This window comes from Pimephales promelas, chromosome 7, assembly GCF_988280905.1.
Source record: "Pimephales promelas chromosome 7, fPimPro1.hap1.1, whole genome shotgun sequence".
NCBI classification, from domain to species: domain Eukaryota; kingdom Metazoa; phylum Chordata; class Actinopteri; order Cypriniformes; family Leuciscidae; genus Pimephales; species Pimephales promelas.
The window spans coordinates 22,194,892-22,212,650 of NC_142775.1; the positions used below are offsets into that span (position 1 = coordinate 22,194,892).

The window sequence follows — 17,759 nt, forward strand, 5'->3', positions numbered from 1 at the left end:
AATGAAGGCAAGAGCCATAGATCTCAACACACATGGAAAATAATGTGGACTGAATCAAGGGAACATGCAGTAAGACGGAATAAACACATCAAGACACACTTCCTTCACTCTGCGCACTAGAACTATGTTCCAAAACATCCTATAGAGACAGGATTTACATGATGCCATTGGGTATGACATATAATGACATATCTCACACTTCCAGTTTCATTACAGTGACCATTAGACCATAAGATATATTATATTTTAAACTTATGTATTTTAATTGCTTATGTAATTAAAATTGTCATCCATTTGATTTACAGTTTTAACATTAAATAATAATCTTAATGTGATGCACATTTGTCAGTCGTGAAACGAGCAACGGGTAAGATTTCTGCTCTAAAAAAATCATGGAATTGTTTATTATTAATGATTTTTAAATTTGCATTTATTCAAACGATTTGGAATCAGCATACATCTGTTCATCGTGAAAAATTAAATGTATTAATATAAAAACCTAATTATTTACATTGTTGGTTTTGGAACAAGCAATTAGAGATAGAAATAGAAAATTTAATTTATGATAATTATAAGTTTCATTTATGTATGACTGACAAAATATGCATCACATTAAGTTTATAATAAAACTGTATTCCAAATTCCAAGTTTTAAATAGAACTCAAAGACTATTGTCTTCTAAAGGAAGAGGAAATGCAGAGCTGTGAATGAATGCACATTCATTCAGTGTCATCAAGGGACTGTTTGGGGGATGTGCGTTTGATGTTGCACCACCTGCACACACGCAAAGTAATGGCACTTTCCTGTGGCGTTATCGATCTGACAGCTTGACCCGGGGATTCACGGGGGGAGGGGGCGGGGGTGGGGTGGAGTGGGCGAGAGAGAGAGAGAGAATTGGCAATGACTGATAAAAAATGAAGCATGAAACGCAAGCGAATGATTAGTCACTACAGACAGCAATAAACACTTATTCTCAGAAACTGACCAATATATATATATATATATATATATACACGCAGACGTCCCTGAGCTGCAGTTGGAGTGGGAGTGATTGTCTTAATTAAAGTTGTGATATGAAATGGCTTCCTCCACCTAGACTCCTGTCACCTCGCAATGAGATTACACTTGTTATTGCACTGCAGAACTACAGTATGTCAGGGCTGTGAGGAGAAAGAGAGACCGAATCAGAAAGACAAGGAAACGAGAAAGCAAAAAGTTGAAGAAAGAGATTACTGTCACATGACTGACAACAGTGTTACCTAATGCAAAGAACTCTATGGGTTGAGGCGTCAGTTACAGTCTATCCCTTAATGCTGCCATGCATGCTAGTCAAGCGTTATAACATGGAGGCCAAAGTTCAAACAATTTCAACTTTAACCCCATTACCAGCTGACATTTTAAAGCAGAGTAATTATAATAAAAGCAATATTTACCATCAGTGACAGGTCCTGTTATTCATACATGCTTTTGGCTCTCTAATGAGGTCTTGAAGAGACCAAAGCAACCAATAATAATTATAGTATAGATCTTGGACACATAATATAACACGGCTGTATCCATCTTCCGGATTGGAGAACTTCCACTCAAAAAGTCTAAAACAAATAATATCAATTTCAAATCATATGGTTACTCTACAAATAATCCTTATCAGCTAGTTTGACTGAATTCGCTTCGTTTTAATTTCAGACGTCTGAAGAATACCGTAAAGGTTATTCGGTAAAAAAGTTTTTTTTTTTTGCTGTAACAGTATGGAAAAAGACAACATATACTGTGCATTTGTGGTCTGCGCTCCCGATTTACTTCACAAAATATCCCATGAATGATTCACTAATACACAAAGTAGTAATTTGTTAATGCTTTTACACTTTCTTATTTAATGTTCGATGGTTAAATGTTGAGTAGAATAATCGTATTTCCTTGAACCCATAAAAAAAAAAATATTGCGCAAATATTTGTAATTTTTTTTTTTTTTGTATAACCATTTTGCTTCCACATTTCTTGTTAGGAGGGATATATATATATATATATATATATATATATATATATATATATATATATATATATATAACAATTTGCTGTAATTTGGCTCAGACATGTTATCTTAGAGACGAGATATGTTGAGTTTTTGTAAACATGACAGTAGAAACAACACACGCACACATACACATACACACATGTGGCAGATGCATTTTTACCACACCTGCTTACTTGATGAAGGATGTGCATATGGTCCACCACCCATCTCTCTCCCAGTGCTGCTGAACTCAGTTGCCTCCACTGTGTGCCTTCCCAGAATGCCCTGCTTTGACACTTTAGCACACTTCAGAATTTGTTACTGCTTTCACAGTCCCTTTGCACCAAACTAGAACATATTTTTAAGCCTCTATTCTGCCTTATGTGCCCCTCCTGAGTCTCATTTTCAAACCTAGAACATAAACTTTTTTTTTGTTAATAATTTTTGCATCTAAATTTAATATTTAATTTTTTTTGCTTTTTTGTTTACTTGTCTCTACACATTTACACAATATTTTGGCAAGATGCATATGCAACTTTGATTGCGTACTTGTGAACGCTACATGACAATGCCTGTTCAAAGGGTCATGAAACCCCCCTCTTTCAGCACAAGTCTAGCTCTCAATCTTTTTGAAAAATGCAACTGAAATGGGTGTGAATGGCTGTGAAAAGAAGGGAGAGGAGTGGGTGTGGTAGGGCACGGCAGGGGAGAGGGGAAGGCGGGATAACTTTAATCAAAAATTTAATCAAATGTCACTAAAAATCAGTGGTAAAATGTGAGCAAATTCTAGATTTTTTTTTTATAGCTGGCAAAGTTAAACTCTGAAAATACACTGACATCTTATTTTTGTCCTTTCAAAAGTAACTGAATGCCCTGCAACATAGGCTAATATTAGCCTACAGTAATTGTAATTCTATTTAAAACATTAAAGTACATGAACAATTATGTTATAAATGACCTCTCGCAAAGCAGCCGTCCATGACTCCGTGAGGGAGGTGTCTGTCGAAATAGATACTCTGCGACATAACGCTCCCAATTTAGGACCCTGGGAGAAGAACCAAGGCTTCTTCCAAATTGATAGGGAATGAATGCATCTGTACGGAACCCTCATCAAGCGGAATGGAGCCTCTGGAGGTCTAGACATCTAGAGTCTAGAGCAACGTCCAGAGTCCCAAGTTTTATTAGGGGGACCTCTAGAGGCAACACTCGCTTTCTGTGCTTGGCAATGAGAGGAACTGCAAGACGGCTGTGGCAGCCGCCCTCCTAGACCTTGAATGGCGAGGGAGATATTGTTTAAATGCTTTGCCCTGCTTCTTAACATCATGAAACCTGTCAACAACAACGTTAACAGCTTCCCCCAAACAGACCAGAAGCTGAAACAGGCACGTCAAGCAGAAAAGCCCTGTCCTTCTCTTTAATGCCAGACAGGTTGAGCCACAGATGTCTCTCCGTGGTTACCAAAGCTGTCATGGAGCGACCGATGGCATGGTCTGTCTCCTTGGTAACCCAGAGGGACAAGTCTGTGGCCCTGCGAAGCTCAGCAATATCCTCAACCGAGGGACCCTCGCCTTGGTCTATGTCCCTCAACAGGTCAGCTTAGTACGGCTGCAAAATAGCCATTGTGTGCAGGCTCGCACCAGCCCGACCCGCCGCCATATACACTCTGCCCACCAAAGCTGATGTGGTACGACAAGGCTTAGAAGGCAGCGCCGGAAACATCCATTCCTATTGGATGTTTGCGGTTCTTCGGGACATACGCAGGTTTCAGCTCACCACGCCCTTGGCCCTTAGCTCACCAAAATTAGACAGTTGAAGACTGGAAAAAGGTTGCCTGGTCAAATGAGTCTCGATTTCTGTTGAGTCAGAATTTGGTAGTAAACAGAATGAGAACATGGATCCATCATGCCTTGTTACCACTGTGCAGGCTGGTGGTGGTGGTGTAATGGTGTGGGGGATGTTTTCTTGGCACACTTTAGGCCCCTTAGTGCCAATTGGGCATCGTTTAAATGCCATGGCCTACCTGAGCATTGTTTCTGATCATGTCCATCCCTTTATGGCCACCATGTACTCGTCCTCTGATGGCTACTTCCAGCAGGATAATGCACCATGTCACAAAGCTTGAATCATTTCAAATTGGTTTCTTAAATATGACAATGAGTTCACTGTACTAAAAGTCCCCCACAGTCACCAGATCTCAACCCAATAGAGTTTCTTTGGGATGTGGTGGAACGGGAGCTTCGTGCCCTGGATGTGCATCCCACAAATCTCCATCAACTGCAAGATGCTATCCTTTCAATATGGGGCCAACATTTCTATTGAAGCCTTTCAGCACCTTGTTGAATCACATAGAATTTAGGCAGTTCTGAAGGTCTAAAGTGGGTCAAACACAGTATTAGTATGGTGTTCCTAATAACCCTTTTGGTGAAGTATATTATTCCAATATTGACCTATTGATTACAATTAATACAGATGAGATAATTATTAAAAAAAAAAAACTAAAAAAACAATTTTTGGCAAATATACAGCCATAATATATTCTAATCCAAAGGATAAGTTTGTTTAACTAAAATTAAATACACTAACAATTTAATTTATATATGCTTTTCTCAAATAGGAAAAGGGGACCTGATCGGCTCGGACTCGCTGACAAAAGAGCAGGTGATCAAGACCAACGCAAACGTGAAAGCTCTGACATATTGTGACCTGCAGTACATCAGCCTGAAAGGACTGCGAGAGGTGCTGCGCCTCTATCCTGAATACGCCCAGAAATTTGTCAGCGAAATTCAGCACGATCTCACCTATAACCTGCGGGAGGGCAGTGGAGCTGACGTGAGTGATGCTTGCAAGCACACATGCCGGTATTCGGGCCAAAGGGCGACAATGCTTCGATTCTACATATATGACTATAAAGGTCAAGGAGTGTGTGCATACAATAGAGCTTTTTTTAGCCTGAATCATGTGCATGAGGGACTGAGGCAATTACCTCGAAAGTACAGGTCAGGAGTCGATACATCGCCTCGGATTGGACTATCAATATTTTATAGTTGTGCTATGGAGCTGATATGAGTCCTATAAATAGTGCATCATTCAATTGAACAAACATAATACAGTCACCGTCATGTATGAACATGGTTCATATTCTCAGCTATTCAGTTTTGCTTTAGATTTCTATCATAAAATAGAAACACTTTATATAATAAGAGTATAGAGCTATAAATAGGGATGTATAAATAGTAATCGTCATCATTTATTCACCCTCGTGTTGTTACGAACTTGTAAGACTTTGTCTAATACAGAATATAAAAGATAATGTTTTAGAATTTTTATAGATTTATTTATTTATTTTTCAATACAATGTAAATCAGTGGTAACCATCACAGTTTGGTTACGGATATTTATTAAAATTTCTTTCTGAAAAAGACAGAGTAATACATGTTTGGAATAAGAGATTGAGTAAAGGATAATACAAATTTCTTATTTGGGTGAACGATTCTTTAAACTTCGATATATCTCAGATAAACTGGTCTTGGAGGAATTTGATGAGAAATATTTGAGTTAATAATGTGATCTCTGACTTCTGATTGCAGAATTTGGTATCTTGACAAATTTGAGCAGTTTGAGACTATTTGTTATAGAGAAAAATTGAAGATTTTTTTTTTCTTACAATAGAAAATGTTATTCCATTGCTGATAAATATTAAGGTGACTCATGAACAGACAATTTTGCTAAACAGTGAATAGCAGATGTAGAACTGCCTCTCTTGTTTCTTTACTCCTGTATTTTGTGTTGTTTGATTAACACCATAGCGAATACAAACATCTCAATGGCTGTTTCAAGACCTTTTGACTTCATGTCAATTAGAAAGAGAAAGTTGCACGGCGTCGCTTCGTGTACCATAGCAACTTGGGTAACCGCTGTATTTCTGCTTGTCTATAGACCTTATGCGCATGAGAAACAAGCATGCAGCCATCTTTAGAATACTGTCTTTGAACTTGAACTTTTGAAGAGGATTTACTTAAAGTAAAGTTAACAAAAGTTATCATGAGGATTGTAATGTTTAAAGCAGATCTTGACAAATGTCAGTAGACCGGGGAGATTTTTAAACGAGCCATTCATTCATAAATATGTAAGATCGCTTTGAAAATACAGACTGGAAGACAAAAGACAACAAGCACAGCGCTGAAAAGAGGTGGGGCTACATAAGGTCTATATAGACCCATTTTAAAATCCCTTCACCAGTTAATTACTCCTCAACTGCGACCGCAAAAATTGAAGTCCAAAGACAATATTCTAAAGATGGTTGCACACTTGTTTCTCTAGTCTAGTGCTTAAAGAGGTCATAGAATGAGAATTCAAATGTTCCTTGATCCTTTGACAGTTAAGAGTTTGTTATACTATAAAAATACCTTGGAAGTTTCAAAACTCGAAACTTTATTTCTTTTCCAAAATCTGATTTTATTGAAACTAAGGTCAGCAAATGACAGGATCTAAAAAGTGGAGACTTGTGACAGATTCACACCCACTGTATCAAAATATCGTCCAATACCGTTTATGCAACAGTAAATCAAGCCAGTGACTAAACAATTAACTTCACAACGTTTCTCTTAGTAGGATGAAAATAATCCTATTTAAACTGTGATTAAATTATATAAAGAAAGCGATCAAAGAACCCTTTCCAATTACCCAAGCTGTAAATCACACATCACGAGTTTATCTGGGCACTTGCCAACATTCGTTGAAATCAATCATCACAAAATTATGATGCTGTTACAATGTACAGTACATAGATGCTCTTGCTGTATTTGCATCGTGTTTGTATTGTTATTTGGTAAAAGCCATGCAGGGCTGTAATTTCCTACGTGATCAACAGACTATCTGTCATCTGCTCAATGTTCATCACTGCAAAGTAAAAGTTTTAGAGAGAGTTCCACATGTAAAGCTAGCCATTTCATATGCAAACGTGTCAGCCAATCACAGTATAGTGGGCGTTTACATTGAAGTCTCACAGCAGACATCCTTTACAACAGAGCGTTCAAATCAGAGCCTTAAATCAGGCTTGGAAAAATGCCTTTTATTTATAAATTATGACGATTTTTGATGTTAAATCATACTAACATTATAAGGGCACCCCAGGAAACATTATAAAATAATTCAGTCTATGACCCCTTTAAGGTCTATAAGCATCACCTACAATCAGAGACTAAATTAGCATGTTCTTTCAGACCGCCTGTTATTTTTTATGCATTGTTCTGAACAGACAAATCTCATGCGAAAATCTGCACTTTCAGGCAGAACATTTGTGTTGGTGTGAACAAGTCACTTACGAAAAAAACAACAACATTTGAAATATGAATAAAAATGCCACAAAAAAAAAAAAAATGTACTACTTCCACAAGCCCAGTTGACCATTTTGATTTTGTGCATGTAGAGTGCAGAGTTACTCAATAAATTCAATAGCCGTGATATACAGACTGGAGGTATGTGTGTGTAACTCTGCATAACTCACATCCACAACCAGCAGAGTACAAAATGGTTCCCCATCTGCTGTCTTTGGCATCTTTCCTTTTTTTGGCACATTCTTTAAGTAAGTGTGTCCTTTCCCTGACTTGGACACCCAGCCCGCTACGCCCCTCATCTTCAGGATGCACATGTATGCCTGTGCACGAGAACCCTCTCATGTGCCCTCACGCACACACACGTTTTCCTAGCCTTGAGTGTAACTTGTAAAGACAGGAATAGCAGCAGGCTGCGGTTTGGAGTGTGTGCTGATACTAAGAATAGCACAGAGGGAAGGCGGGGGACTCCGTGTTGCCTGGGTCCCCTATGCCTCGAGCTAAGATTGGATCCTGGCAGATAAAAATAGCTCTGAAGCGAGAGGCACGGGGCGAGGGGGAGAGGTGCCTCATTTCTCTCCTTTTCACTTTTTTTCTGCAGTGCTCCTTCTGCAAGGTGTCACATGTAGAAAGATATCGCTGTGTTTGAGGAGAGAAAGAGGGAGATCAAGTAAGATAGAAAAAAGAGAAATTCATTACTGTTGGTTGGTGGAGTGGCCAGTAAACATGTATAAAAGATACTTCACCCTTACCTCAAATTACCTACTCAAATCGTGCGGGTTGTTGGCAATGAGGTGTTCGGTCGGATATACAGTTTTCACCAAGCAATATCAAGGGACTTTGACCTAAAAAACCAGCGACAACACCCTAGCAACTGCATAACAATACGCTAAAAGCTTCCCAGAACACCTTAGCAACCGCATAGAAATCCCCCGGCAGCCAGCAACAGTAGCTTAACATCTTGGCAGTAATTTTGCAAATGCAGTCACTTCATTTCCATTTGAAAATGTAAAAATTAAGTGTGTTTGTGCCATGACACATAACAGATCAGCATCGATGCTCATTTCACATGTGTGCAACCCCAGAATACACACAGAATACCAATGAACACACTCACACATACATTTCAGCAATTGCAGAGCTGGTGAGAATAGAAGTGTGATTATTGGTGAAGCATCCCTATTACTATGTGTGTGTGAGTGTGTGTGCATGTTGTTTTAGGCTATATATGGTTTATGAGGACACAAATGTGTATTGGTTTTACAATATAAACGTGTTCTTTCTATATCCTAAATCTAAATAGTGTTTTTTTATTATTATTATAAAAAAAAATGCCAGAGGTTTTCTGTGATGGGTAGGTTTAGTGTGGTGTATTGAATATGCAGTTTGTACAGTCAGTGTAAAAACCATTACCCCTATGGAGAGTCCCCATAAACCACATATATAAGTGTGTGTGCAAAAGGGCTTTGGATGAGAAAGGTAATGCATTCTTTCCTCTCACTCTGGTTATACTTAGCCGTGATTGACTGAATTTGGTGACTTGAGGGACATGGAAATGCCTAATTATAAACATCTTCTCCTGTCTCTCTGGAGAAGGGGAGGGAAAGAAAGGGAAAACTTCTGTAGAAACCAATTTAAGCATCTTACACACATGCACAGACTCCTCATGTGCCACTGGGGTCTGTGTTACTAAGATTGGAAGGAGATGGCTAAAAATAAACTCTGCTTTTGGTGGGGTGTGGGACTGCAGACAGAGTGTGGGGGTGGGGATCAAGAGAGGAACGGGGAAAAAAACAAGATACGAAGAAAGAGAAAGGCAGGGTGTGAAGAAGGGAGGGGGGGTTGCGGATAAAGATGGAGAGATTTCAGTCAAAGTTATTGGGGAGAACCAATGAAGGGATGGGGGACGAATTGAACCATGTTAAATTGAATTAAGATAAGCTTGAATTTTGTTATTTTTTCAGCCTCTTTCCTCCCTGGATATGTGAAGTAGTTAGCGATGCAGGGATGAGGACTGTGTGTGTTGCATCCAAAGCGAAGGCCTGTGATTGACACAATCTTTTATGTGTTTTGACAAAACAAAAATAAACAGTGCCGCCTCCCCTCTCTGCAACCTCTTTTGCGGTGCCGCAGGATACCGCTGCTTGCAGTCATCCTTATTACGACATTCTAAGAACATGCAGTGCTGAGAGAGTTTAACAACGAAGAAATCGAAATCAATTTCAGCTTCTACAAAGAAGAAGGTTTTTCTGGGGGGAAACCAATTGAGGTTCCTTAATCTAGTACAATGGACAAATATGCAGAGAGTTGAGCTAGAGGTTGAGAAACATGTAAGAGAGGGAGAGAAGGACAAGAATAATCAACAGGTTGTGTTATCCTGCCACTCACTGGTCATGACACTTCACTACCCATTTGAAAATAATTTTTATAATTACATGCTATGGAGGACCAAGAGTGGTGGTTTTATAAAAAAATAAATTGTTCTTTAATAACTAGATTTGACTATTCAAATGGAAATATTAGTGCTTGCAAAGCGTCTGTAGAATGGTGTTAATATTTGAGGTAACAGGGTCGACACAGTGGCACAGCATCATGGCAGTGTAAGTGATTATATATGGCTAAATAGATACAAATACATGCAAAAGAGAGAGAGCCAATCACTGCAAATATTACAGTGACAGTGTTTTACATTTTGTTAATGCACAACGCATTCTCACCCCAAGGCGTCACCTTTGACCATGCTTCAATATTTGACGTTTTAGGCGCCCTTTAGCGTCACTTACATGACGCGATCCTACGGCGCCATCTAACTGACGCTAAAGAAAAGCGTCAGTTAGAGGACGCGGTTAGGTTTAGGTGTGGGGTGGGGGTAGGGTACACGCGATCCTAGGGCGTCATCTAACTGACGCTAAAGGGCGCCTAAAGCGTCAGATATTGAAGCATGTCCAAATGCTTCCCAAGGCGTCAGTTAAGTGACGCCTTGGGGGTGAGAATGGGCTGGCCATTCATGTTTTTGAAAGAAATCTTTTGCTCACCCAGGCTGAATTTATTTGATCGAAAGCAGTAATAACGTTCCTTTGAATTACTTTAATTCCTGCGTATAATTTATTCCTGTGTTGACGAAGCTGAATTTTCAGCAGTCATTACTACAGTCTTCAGTGTCACATGATTCTTCAAAAATCATGCTTATATGTTAATTTGAAACAGAAACTTTTTACAACATTATAAATGACTTGACTGTCACTTTTGATTAATATAATGTGACCTCGCAGACAAATGTGCAAAAGAAAAAAAAACAAAGAAACCGATTGGAATATAAATACAGTGCTGCCTCACAAATACTAAAGTAAAGTGCTATCACCCAAGCTCTAATAATAAAACTCACTTCTGTTGGTCAAAGACGTGCATCTACTGCATTATAGACAACTGCATTATTAACCCTGCTTTGTCTCTCTCAGCTGGACTGGGAAAGCAACGGTGGTTTGGTGAAGAAACTTCCTGCTATCCGTGAGGACGAGGAGAATGATGAAGAGCAGAACTCAGTGTCAAGAGCCCCACGGTCTCCTCTTCGCCTAACCCGGGGGCTCAACTCCCCACTGCGATCGCCACTCCTCCCCCCTCGCCCCTTCCGCCCTCCATCAGACCACACGCGACCCGCCACCCTCCAGATACCTGTGGTCAGTTTCAGCAGCGCCCCTCCAGAACTCAGCCCCAGGTACACATACACATCTCACATCACATTCTCAATGAGCCCTCTGGTGGCTCTCATAAGAACTTTATACATGCATTACATTTAGAAGAAGTGTCCAGCTACCATGGCAACCAGTTTTGGTGGAATTGCTGCTTGCTCTAGTGATTGGCTCTTCAATTTCACACTAAGAAATCAAAGCTTACCTAAAGCTGCAATTTAGTGAGCTGAAACCAAAGGATTCCATTTCTATGTAGGCGCTTTTTATATGTAGACATTGATATGATCATGCATTTAACTAAACTGCTTAAATCTAGTCCTGGATCTGCTGCACATGAACAACAGTGGATTTGTTTTTTCTCTGTAGGTTTGTGGATGGTATAGAGACAGAAAGCAATTCCAGCTCAACACAAAGGTTTGAGTTTGGTCCCAGCCTACCTCAGAGCGGCCCCCCATCCCCTTCCCCAGGTACAAACACATCTACAAGACAGAATGTGATTTCTGGAAGGAAATATTGTGAAGTGATATTTCCAAAAATAGACTGTCTTGCACAGTCGGACCTATTCTGCAGCTTATTCTGGCCAAGAACCGCCCACTTCGACGGGAAGGGACCATATGACCAATATATAAAGCTGCGTCTTTTTAAACTTTTTTTTTAACACATCCACAGGGGTGGTACGTCTGAAATCGGATATAAACCTAAGCAAAGCAGAATATTTTGTTGCACAGGGATATATATCAGCTATTAATTCTTCCTCAGAATCTATTGTAACATTACAATTTACAAACAACTTTAATTCTGGGGCACCCTGACTCAGGCCCTGTTTACACCTGGGGCCTCATTTATAACCATTGTGTATGGACAAAACAGGCCCCGAAAAAGGTGTATGCCACTTCCGACACACAAGTTGTGATTTATAAAAAAAAAAAAGCTTGATGGGAAAATTTGTGCACCAGCACGCAAACTCTGACCCATGCGTACCAACGTTTTGGGGACTGAGCAGTTTGGCGACACTGATGGTGAGCTGGAGTTAAATGTCTTTTTGGTTACTTTTAGACAAAATCTAATGAAAATTATACAAATACAGAAAGATAATATAAATATATCATTTCACTCACCAAGGTTATCACTTGAAACAAATATTTATCTCTTTAAATGTCCGCGCCAGCGAGCGCGTTGTGCCGTTTAGTGAAACTGACCCAAATATATATCTAACGGCAGATGAAGTAAACCGTAAATCGTCATTATGAGTCCTAATCATAAATACAGTGTATTGTTCACAATAACAGTTTAATTAAATAAAAGAATGATTTGAACTATGTTTTACTTTTGATATAGGGCAGACTATGCATACATTATTTTATTTGCACAGACGTGTTTCGACGCCTGAGAAAAAAAGTTGTGTGCAAATAATGCACAACAAGGCAGACAAAGTTTGAATTCCATCTGGCTAGCACACTAGTCTTTTTTTTCTTTGCTGTTTGAAAACATTGGATTACATGTGCGTCTACACTATGAAAGCAATCTGGTCGAATGCGTTTTCAACTACCTCTGTGAGTGGTTGAAAGTGGACAAGGTCCTGGAAACTCCTGTATTTAGTGTTGTCCACTTAATACCAGGTGTAAACAAGCTAGGCCTAAGAGAAATTACATAAAGTCAGACAATCAGATTGCAGCTCTTACCAGTTTCGTGTGTAGTATGCGTGAGATGGTCAGAAAATGGTCCGGTTACAGTGAACTTTTCTTCATCCATCCAATCCTCTCAATCTCTCATCTTAAAATATGATTAATCTCTACAACAAACTCAATATATGAAAAGAATCTAAACTTACCCCATTTTGTGTGCAGTGAACCAGGAGCAGTTGGAGACCAAGCAGAGCATCACCAAACTGAGCGAGGAGGTAATTGAATCAAGCACATTGAATCAAAATAAATCAAATTGCTTTCAAAATAAATATAAAACATTTTTAAATATAAAATATGTTTAAAAAGATTGCAACAGCTAGTAGAGAACAGCTCATTTGAATCAGAGTATCGGCCTGAGTTGTCAGAGACCCGAATGATTTATTTTGAGATTGCAGAGACATATGAGAGACATGCAACTAGCAATGCTGTTAAGAAATTGTTGCGATTGACCAATCAGAACCACTCTGTTGTTTGATGTAGTTTATTCTAACTGTAGGTGCATTAATATTGAACTGAACTGAGCTTTGAATGAAGAACATCCAATCAGATTTTGTAGCCAGAACTATCTCTTCCATAGCTCACATTCCACTGATCTCATTCACAGATGACTAGTCTATCCCAGCAAGTCTCTCAGCTGAGCAAAGAGCTACAGGAAATGACACGTCTCCTCCGGCCCTTGCTTGTCATTGGATCTCAACCCCTCCTAACAGCCATCAGTCCAGCGATACCTCCGTCTCCCAGCAGTAGCAGTGGTCCAACAATATCCACACCACCATCTCCTTCGCCCACAGCCCCACTGTCTGCACAACTCAGGCCTACATGCTTACTATTGGACAATGCAGAAACTGGAAGCATTGGCTTGCCCAGCTGCCTCATACCCACCAGCCCACCTCAGAGACACCAAGCACATGCTCAGGTGTTTCCAGCAGGCTGTTTGAGGGGACCTTCCCTGCCAGTTCTCCTTTCTCCAGTGACAGCCCAAACAGAGGGGTCAGGCGCCCAGGTAGCTCCGACCCAGCCACCGCAGACCAGTCACCCTTCAAATCCATCTCTAGCCTTTTCTTCCCCGATTTCTTCTTTCCGCTCCCAGTCTACTTCGTGCTCTCCCTGCCAGGGGCCTCACCGACCTGCCAGTCACAGCAGAGGTTTCCTACCAAGACCCCCCTCACAGGACACCCCACCTCCACCACCCTCGATCAACAACTCCCCTGGCGACCACAGGCTGGGGATCAACCCATTTCATTCGTCGCCTTCCTCTGCTGACGCCACTCCTCGGATTCAGCCACGGTCATGCAGTCCTCCTTGTTCACAAACCTCCCCACCCTTGCCCTGCTCCCTGGACTCCCTGCCAGAAACCCAGGCCTCTTTTGGGACTTCCTGGTCCCCGCAGAACCCCAGTTCGGGACCTCCTCAGTTAGAGTTTGAGATGCAAGAGTGGGCAGCAGGAGGGAGGCCTACCACAGAGCACATCAGCTTCATAGATGAAGAGGGACCGCCACTGTGAGTGACTGAAAGATGAATACTACAACTAGTTGACTTAGCAAATAATGGAGTAATGAACTGGGCCAGCAGCAATTACCCCAACACACCTACATTCTGAATAACAGACAACACTGTTTGCTGTTTCTACAGGATAACACTCGTAATTGGACAAATTGTGGATCTGTTCCAAACCCCAGTGAGCTGCCTAGCTAGACAGCATTTTTAGCCATCGTATGCATGACACTTACACCTTTTCCAAATAGTAGACAGCTAAAATGATGTGGTTTTGTAAGGATTTGGGCCAAAGTCACCGTTGCATTTATGCATCATGGATAAGATAACTCAGAATGTATTGCGAATCAGTAAAAAAGGTTAATTCGGGATGGTCCCAATTGTTACATCAAACAAAACCACACAAGAGTTCATGTCATGGTGTAAATACCATACTTGCGAGATGACAACCCAGACGTTCTACTTGGCGCTATTCATGTCCTCAGACTCTAAATGATGTATTTCTACAGCAAAATTATTAATGCCAAAATGATATGCAATTTGAGTAATCATTAGACAAAAACACAATAGTAAGTAATAATTGTTATGTAATTGCTTAAAGTTTAATTAGCAGGACTACAGATAGTTACACTATTCAGATAATAATTGCATTATTAAGACATTAACAATAGGCAATTTTAAGGATTCATTTTACTGCTGAAGCCACTGGCATTCTTAGTGTTTCCGCATGACGTTGCAGTTTTTATGTGGTACAAGTTGGACCTTTCAGAAAATTCTGTGAATTTTGTAATTATCAGGCCTGAGGATGTGAGCATTTTTTATATATATAGAGACCCCGCAATTATGGTATTTAAAACATGACATGAACACATTTATTCACAGTTGACTCCAACACAGCTTAAGTTTAATATGCTGCTAAGCTAATGCAAACTGAACTTTAACAATGAAAATCCCATCTAATTATATATTAACAATATTTAGCATAATACTGTGTACTACAGTATGTATTTTTGAGTCAGCTATTAGCTTAGCAACATGATAACGTCTAAGTCTCTAGTGCGGATGTGGTCAGGCTAAGAGACAAGCTGTTTTTCAGCAAGGATAGGCTATGAAAAATGTCAGAATACAGTGAGGCAGCTCACTATGATTTGAAACAGCACCTCAGTACTTGATACCAGCCAATCACTCTCCTCTGAGCACAACTTCATGAAGTTTTTTCTTCTAAAGGCTTTATAGGGCCCTCACAGGCACTATATACATCACAGAGCATGGTGACCCAAACTGCGAGCATCCCGCAGCGATCATAGAAACATTCATAGAATTGAATATAACATAAGTGAAAGTGCACTGATAAACTTGCATGTCTGTACACTAATCATGCACAGAATACAGGAATTGTCAGGTGGTGTTTCTAATCTCTGTATTACCAAAAAATAAAGTTAATACTCTAAGAATTTCCCACCTTATGAAACAAGTTTATATTTAAATTTTCAGACTTGGTAAATGAATGAAGCCATCACATTATCACCATAATAATTCATTTGTTTCCTCCAGACTGTCTTAAGCCAGGGTTAACACATTCAGTAGCCAGAACCATGAGTTGCATAGTTATAGGGAAATGCATTTTCTCCACTTCTGAAAAATGATCAAGTTTGGTCAGTTTATAGATTTCTTCATTATATTCAGTCAAAAAAAAAGTATGATTTAGAGTAAGCAGAAAGTGTAATACTTTGCTAACATGCACATAGACCCAACCAGTGTCTAAAATTATGTGGTAAATGCTATAAATATTTTTTTACCAGCCATGAAACTATATTTTACATTATTTACTTAAAAAGTATATATATATATAATTCTCTATGACAATGGATTTATTTAGCCATTTGTCTCTTGAATAGTTAGAGCAATTAGTGCAGAACATTGCGTTGTTCAAGGCATCACATTTAAGCCAAACTCTCGACAACGCCACCCATCCCCACAAGAAAAAAAAAACAAAAAAAAACTTGCCTTTCTTGTTTCATTTCAGTGGTATAAATGTCACAAGTGTCCCACCTCATTTCTGGAGCTATGACAATAAATAAATAAAACTTTTGATGGTATATTTACAGTTTAGTTAAAAGTTCGATTTATCACTTGCAATTGCAAAAAGAAAGAAACCCTATCATTCTTACATTGTATTTTAACCATGTATGTTAAAATTGCTAAAAGAATTACCAGCCAACTGGTCATTTCATTGACTTGCCAAAGCGAGTTCACTTACATTTGCACTTGGCAAGTGTTCATTTATGACCCAGTGAACAACCATGGATGACATGCACGTTACAAGTCATGTTCTATTGCCCAAGTTACCTCCTTATCTACTTTAAAAAAAACATACAAAAATCTCAATACCACAAACAGATCAAAAAGGTGAAACTGCATTATTGTAAAATGCAAACAGTTATTATATTTAGTAATTATTATATATACTGTATCTATGACAGGGTATGGCAAGCCATATGCTGGGCAGCCGGGAGCTTGGCATGACACCTAATGAACTGAAATAAACATATACACTCAGCTTTAGTCATCCTGCCAGCGTGCCTTCTCATAATATATATATATGAAAAGAAATCTTACATCGCTCCCCATTTTTCAGTGTTCACAATATTTCTCAAAAGCTTTTGGTTGTGTATCAGTAAAAGCACTGCACTTTTATTTCACTGATCTATTTATTTAATGATTTTATATGTGCATGTATGTATTTATCTACCTGCTATACTGAGAAGAACAGACTCCTGTGAAGAATGATTCTTGCAGCTGGTGCCCATGGAAGCAGAAGCACCTCAAACTCAGTTTCTCACCACATTTCAGTAATGATCACCTCAGCATCTGATGACCAGCAACAGACTGGCTTAAACCGAGCAGCCAGTGTTTCTTTCCTCGAGTTGCTGTACAATTTGCCACAATATATATCTGGGAAGCAGATGGACATCATTGCATTTTTATCTGTTTGCTGGTGCAATCGTGCGCGCCATCTGCCCATCCTGACCACCTTGTACTAGCTTGAATAGAGAAGGGTAATGTTGTTTATAAGACATTATAATATTTTGGTTTCTATTTTCTGTAATTGGGTCAGGGGACCTGAATATGGATAATAGGAGCTTTGATGAACTTTGGGGTCTGGGGTTTCCTGTATGTCCAATTAATTTGCATGAGGAATGTGCCTGCATGTATGGGGGGGGGAGGGGACGGGCTGCACGCCCAAGGCAAACAGGGGTCCAGATGTATTTTATTAACTGTAACATGCTTTACAAGAGACACTTACCAGGATAATAAAACAAAGTAATGTTTTATAAGAATAAAGACTTCTGTGCTCCTTTAAAAACCACTTTCTTAAAATAATTTACAAGATTAAAATACTTGAGTAATAATATATGAAAGTGATTTCAAATCAACCAAAAAGTGACTTTGGTTTGTTACTTAAATTTATAGGTATGGGGAGTTCTCTTACATTTTTTACATTAGGCAGGGAAAGATGATGGGACTTTCTTTTTCTCTTTTA

General features: G+C 39.4%; 1 protein-coding gene across 1 annotated transcript in view; it reads left to right on the forward strand.

Annotated features, from left to right (window-relative positions):
* Positions 1-17,482, forward strand: part of kcnh3 (potassium voltage-gated channel, subfamily H (eag-related), member 3) — a 94,420-nt gene extending 76,938 nt beyond the window's left edge. Inside the window, exons 11-15 of the mRNA XM_039682436.2 lie at positions 4,629-4,843; positions 10,806-11,062; positions 11,403-11,503; positions 12,884-12,936; positions 13,326-17,482. Of these exons, the coding sequence (XP_039538370.2) occupies positions 4,629-4,843; positions 10,806-11,062; positions 11,403-11,503; positions 12,884-12,936; positions 13,326-14,225 (1,526 nt within the window). The 3' untranslated portion in view covers positions 14,226-17,482. The remainder of the gene's footprint in view (positions 1-4,628; positions 4,844-10,805; positions 11,063-11,402; positions 11,504-12,883; positions 12,937-13,325) is intronic.
* Positions 17,483-17,759: the final 277 nt, after the last annotated feature.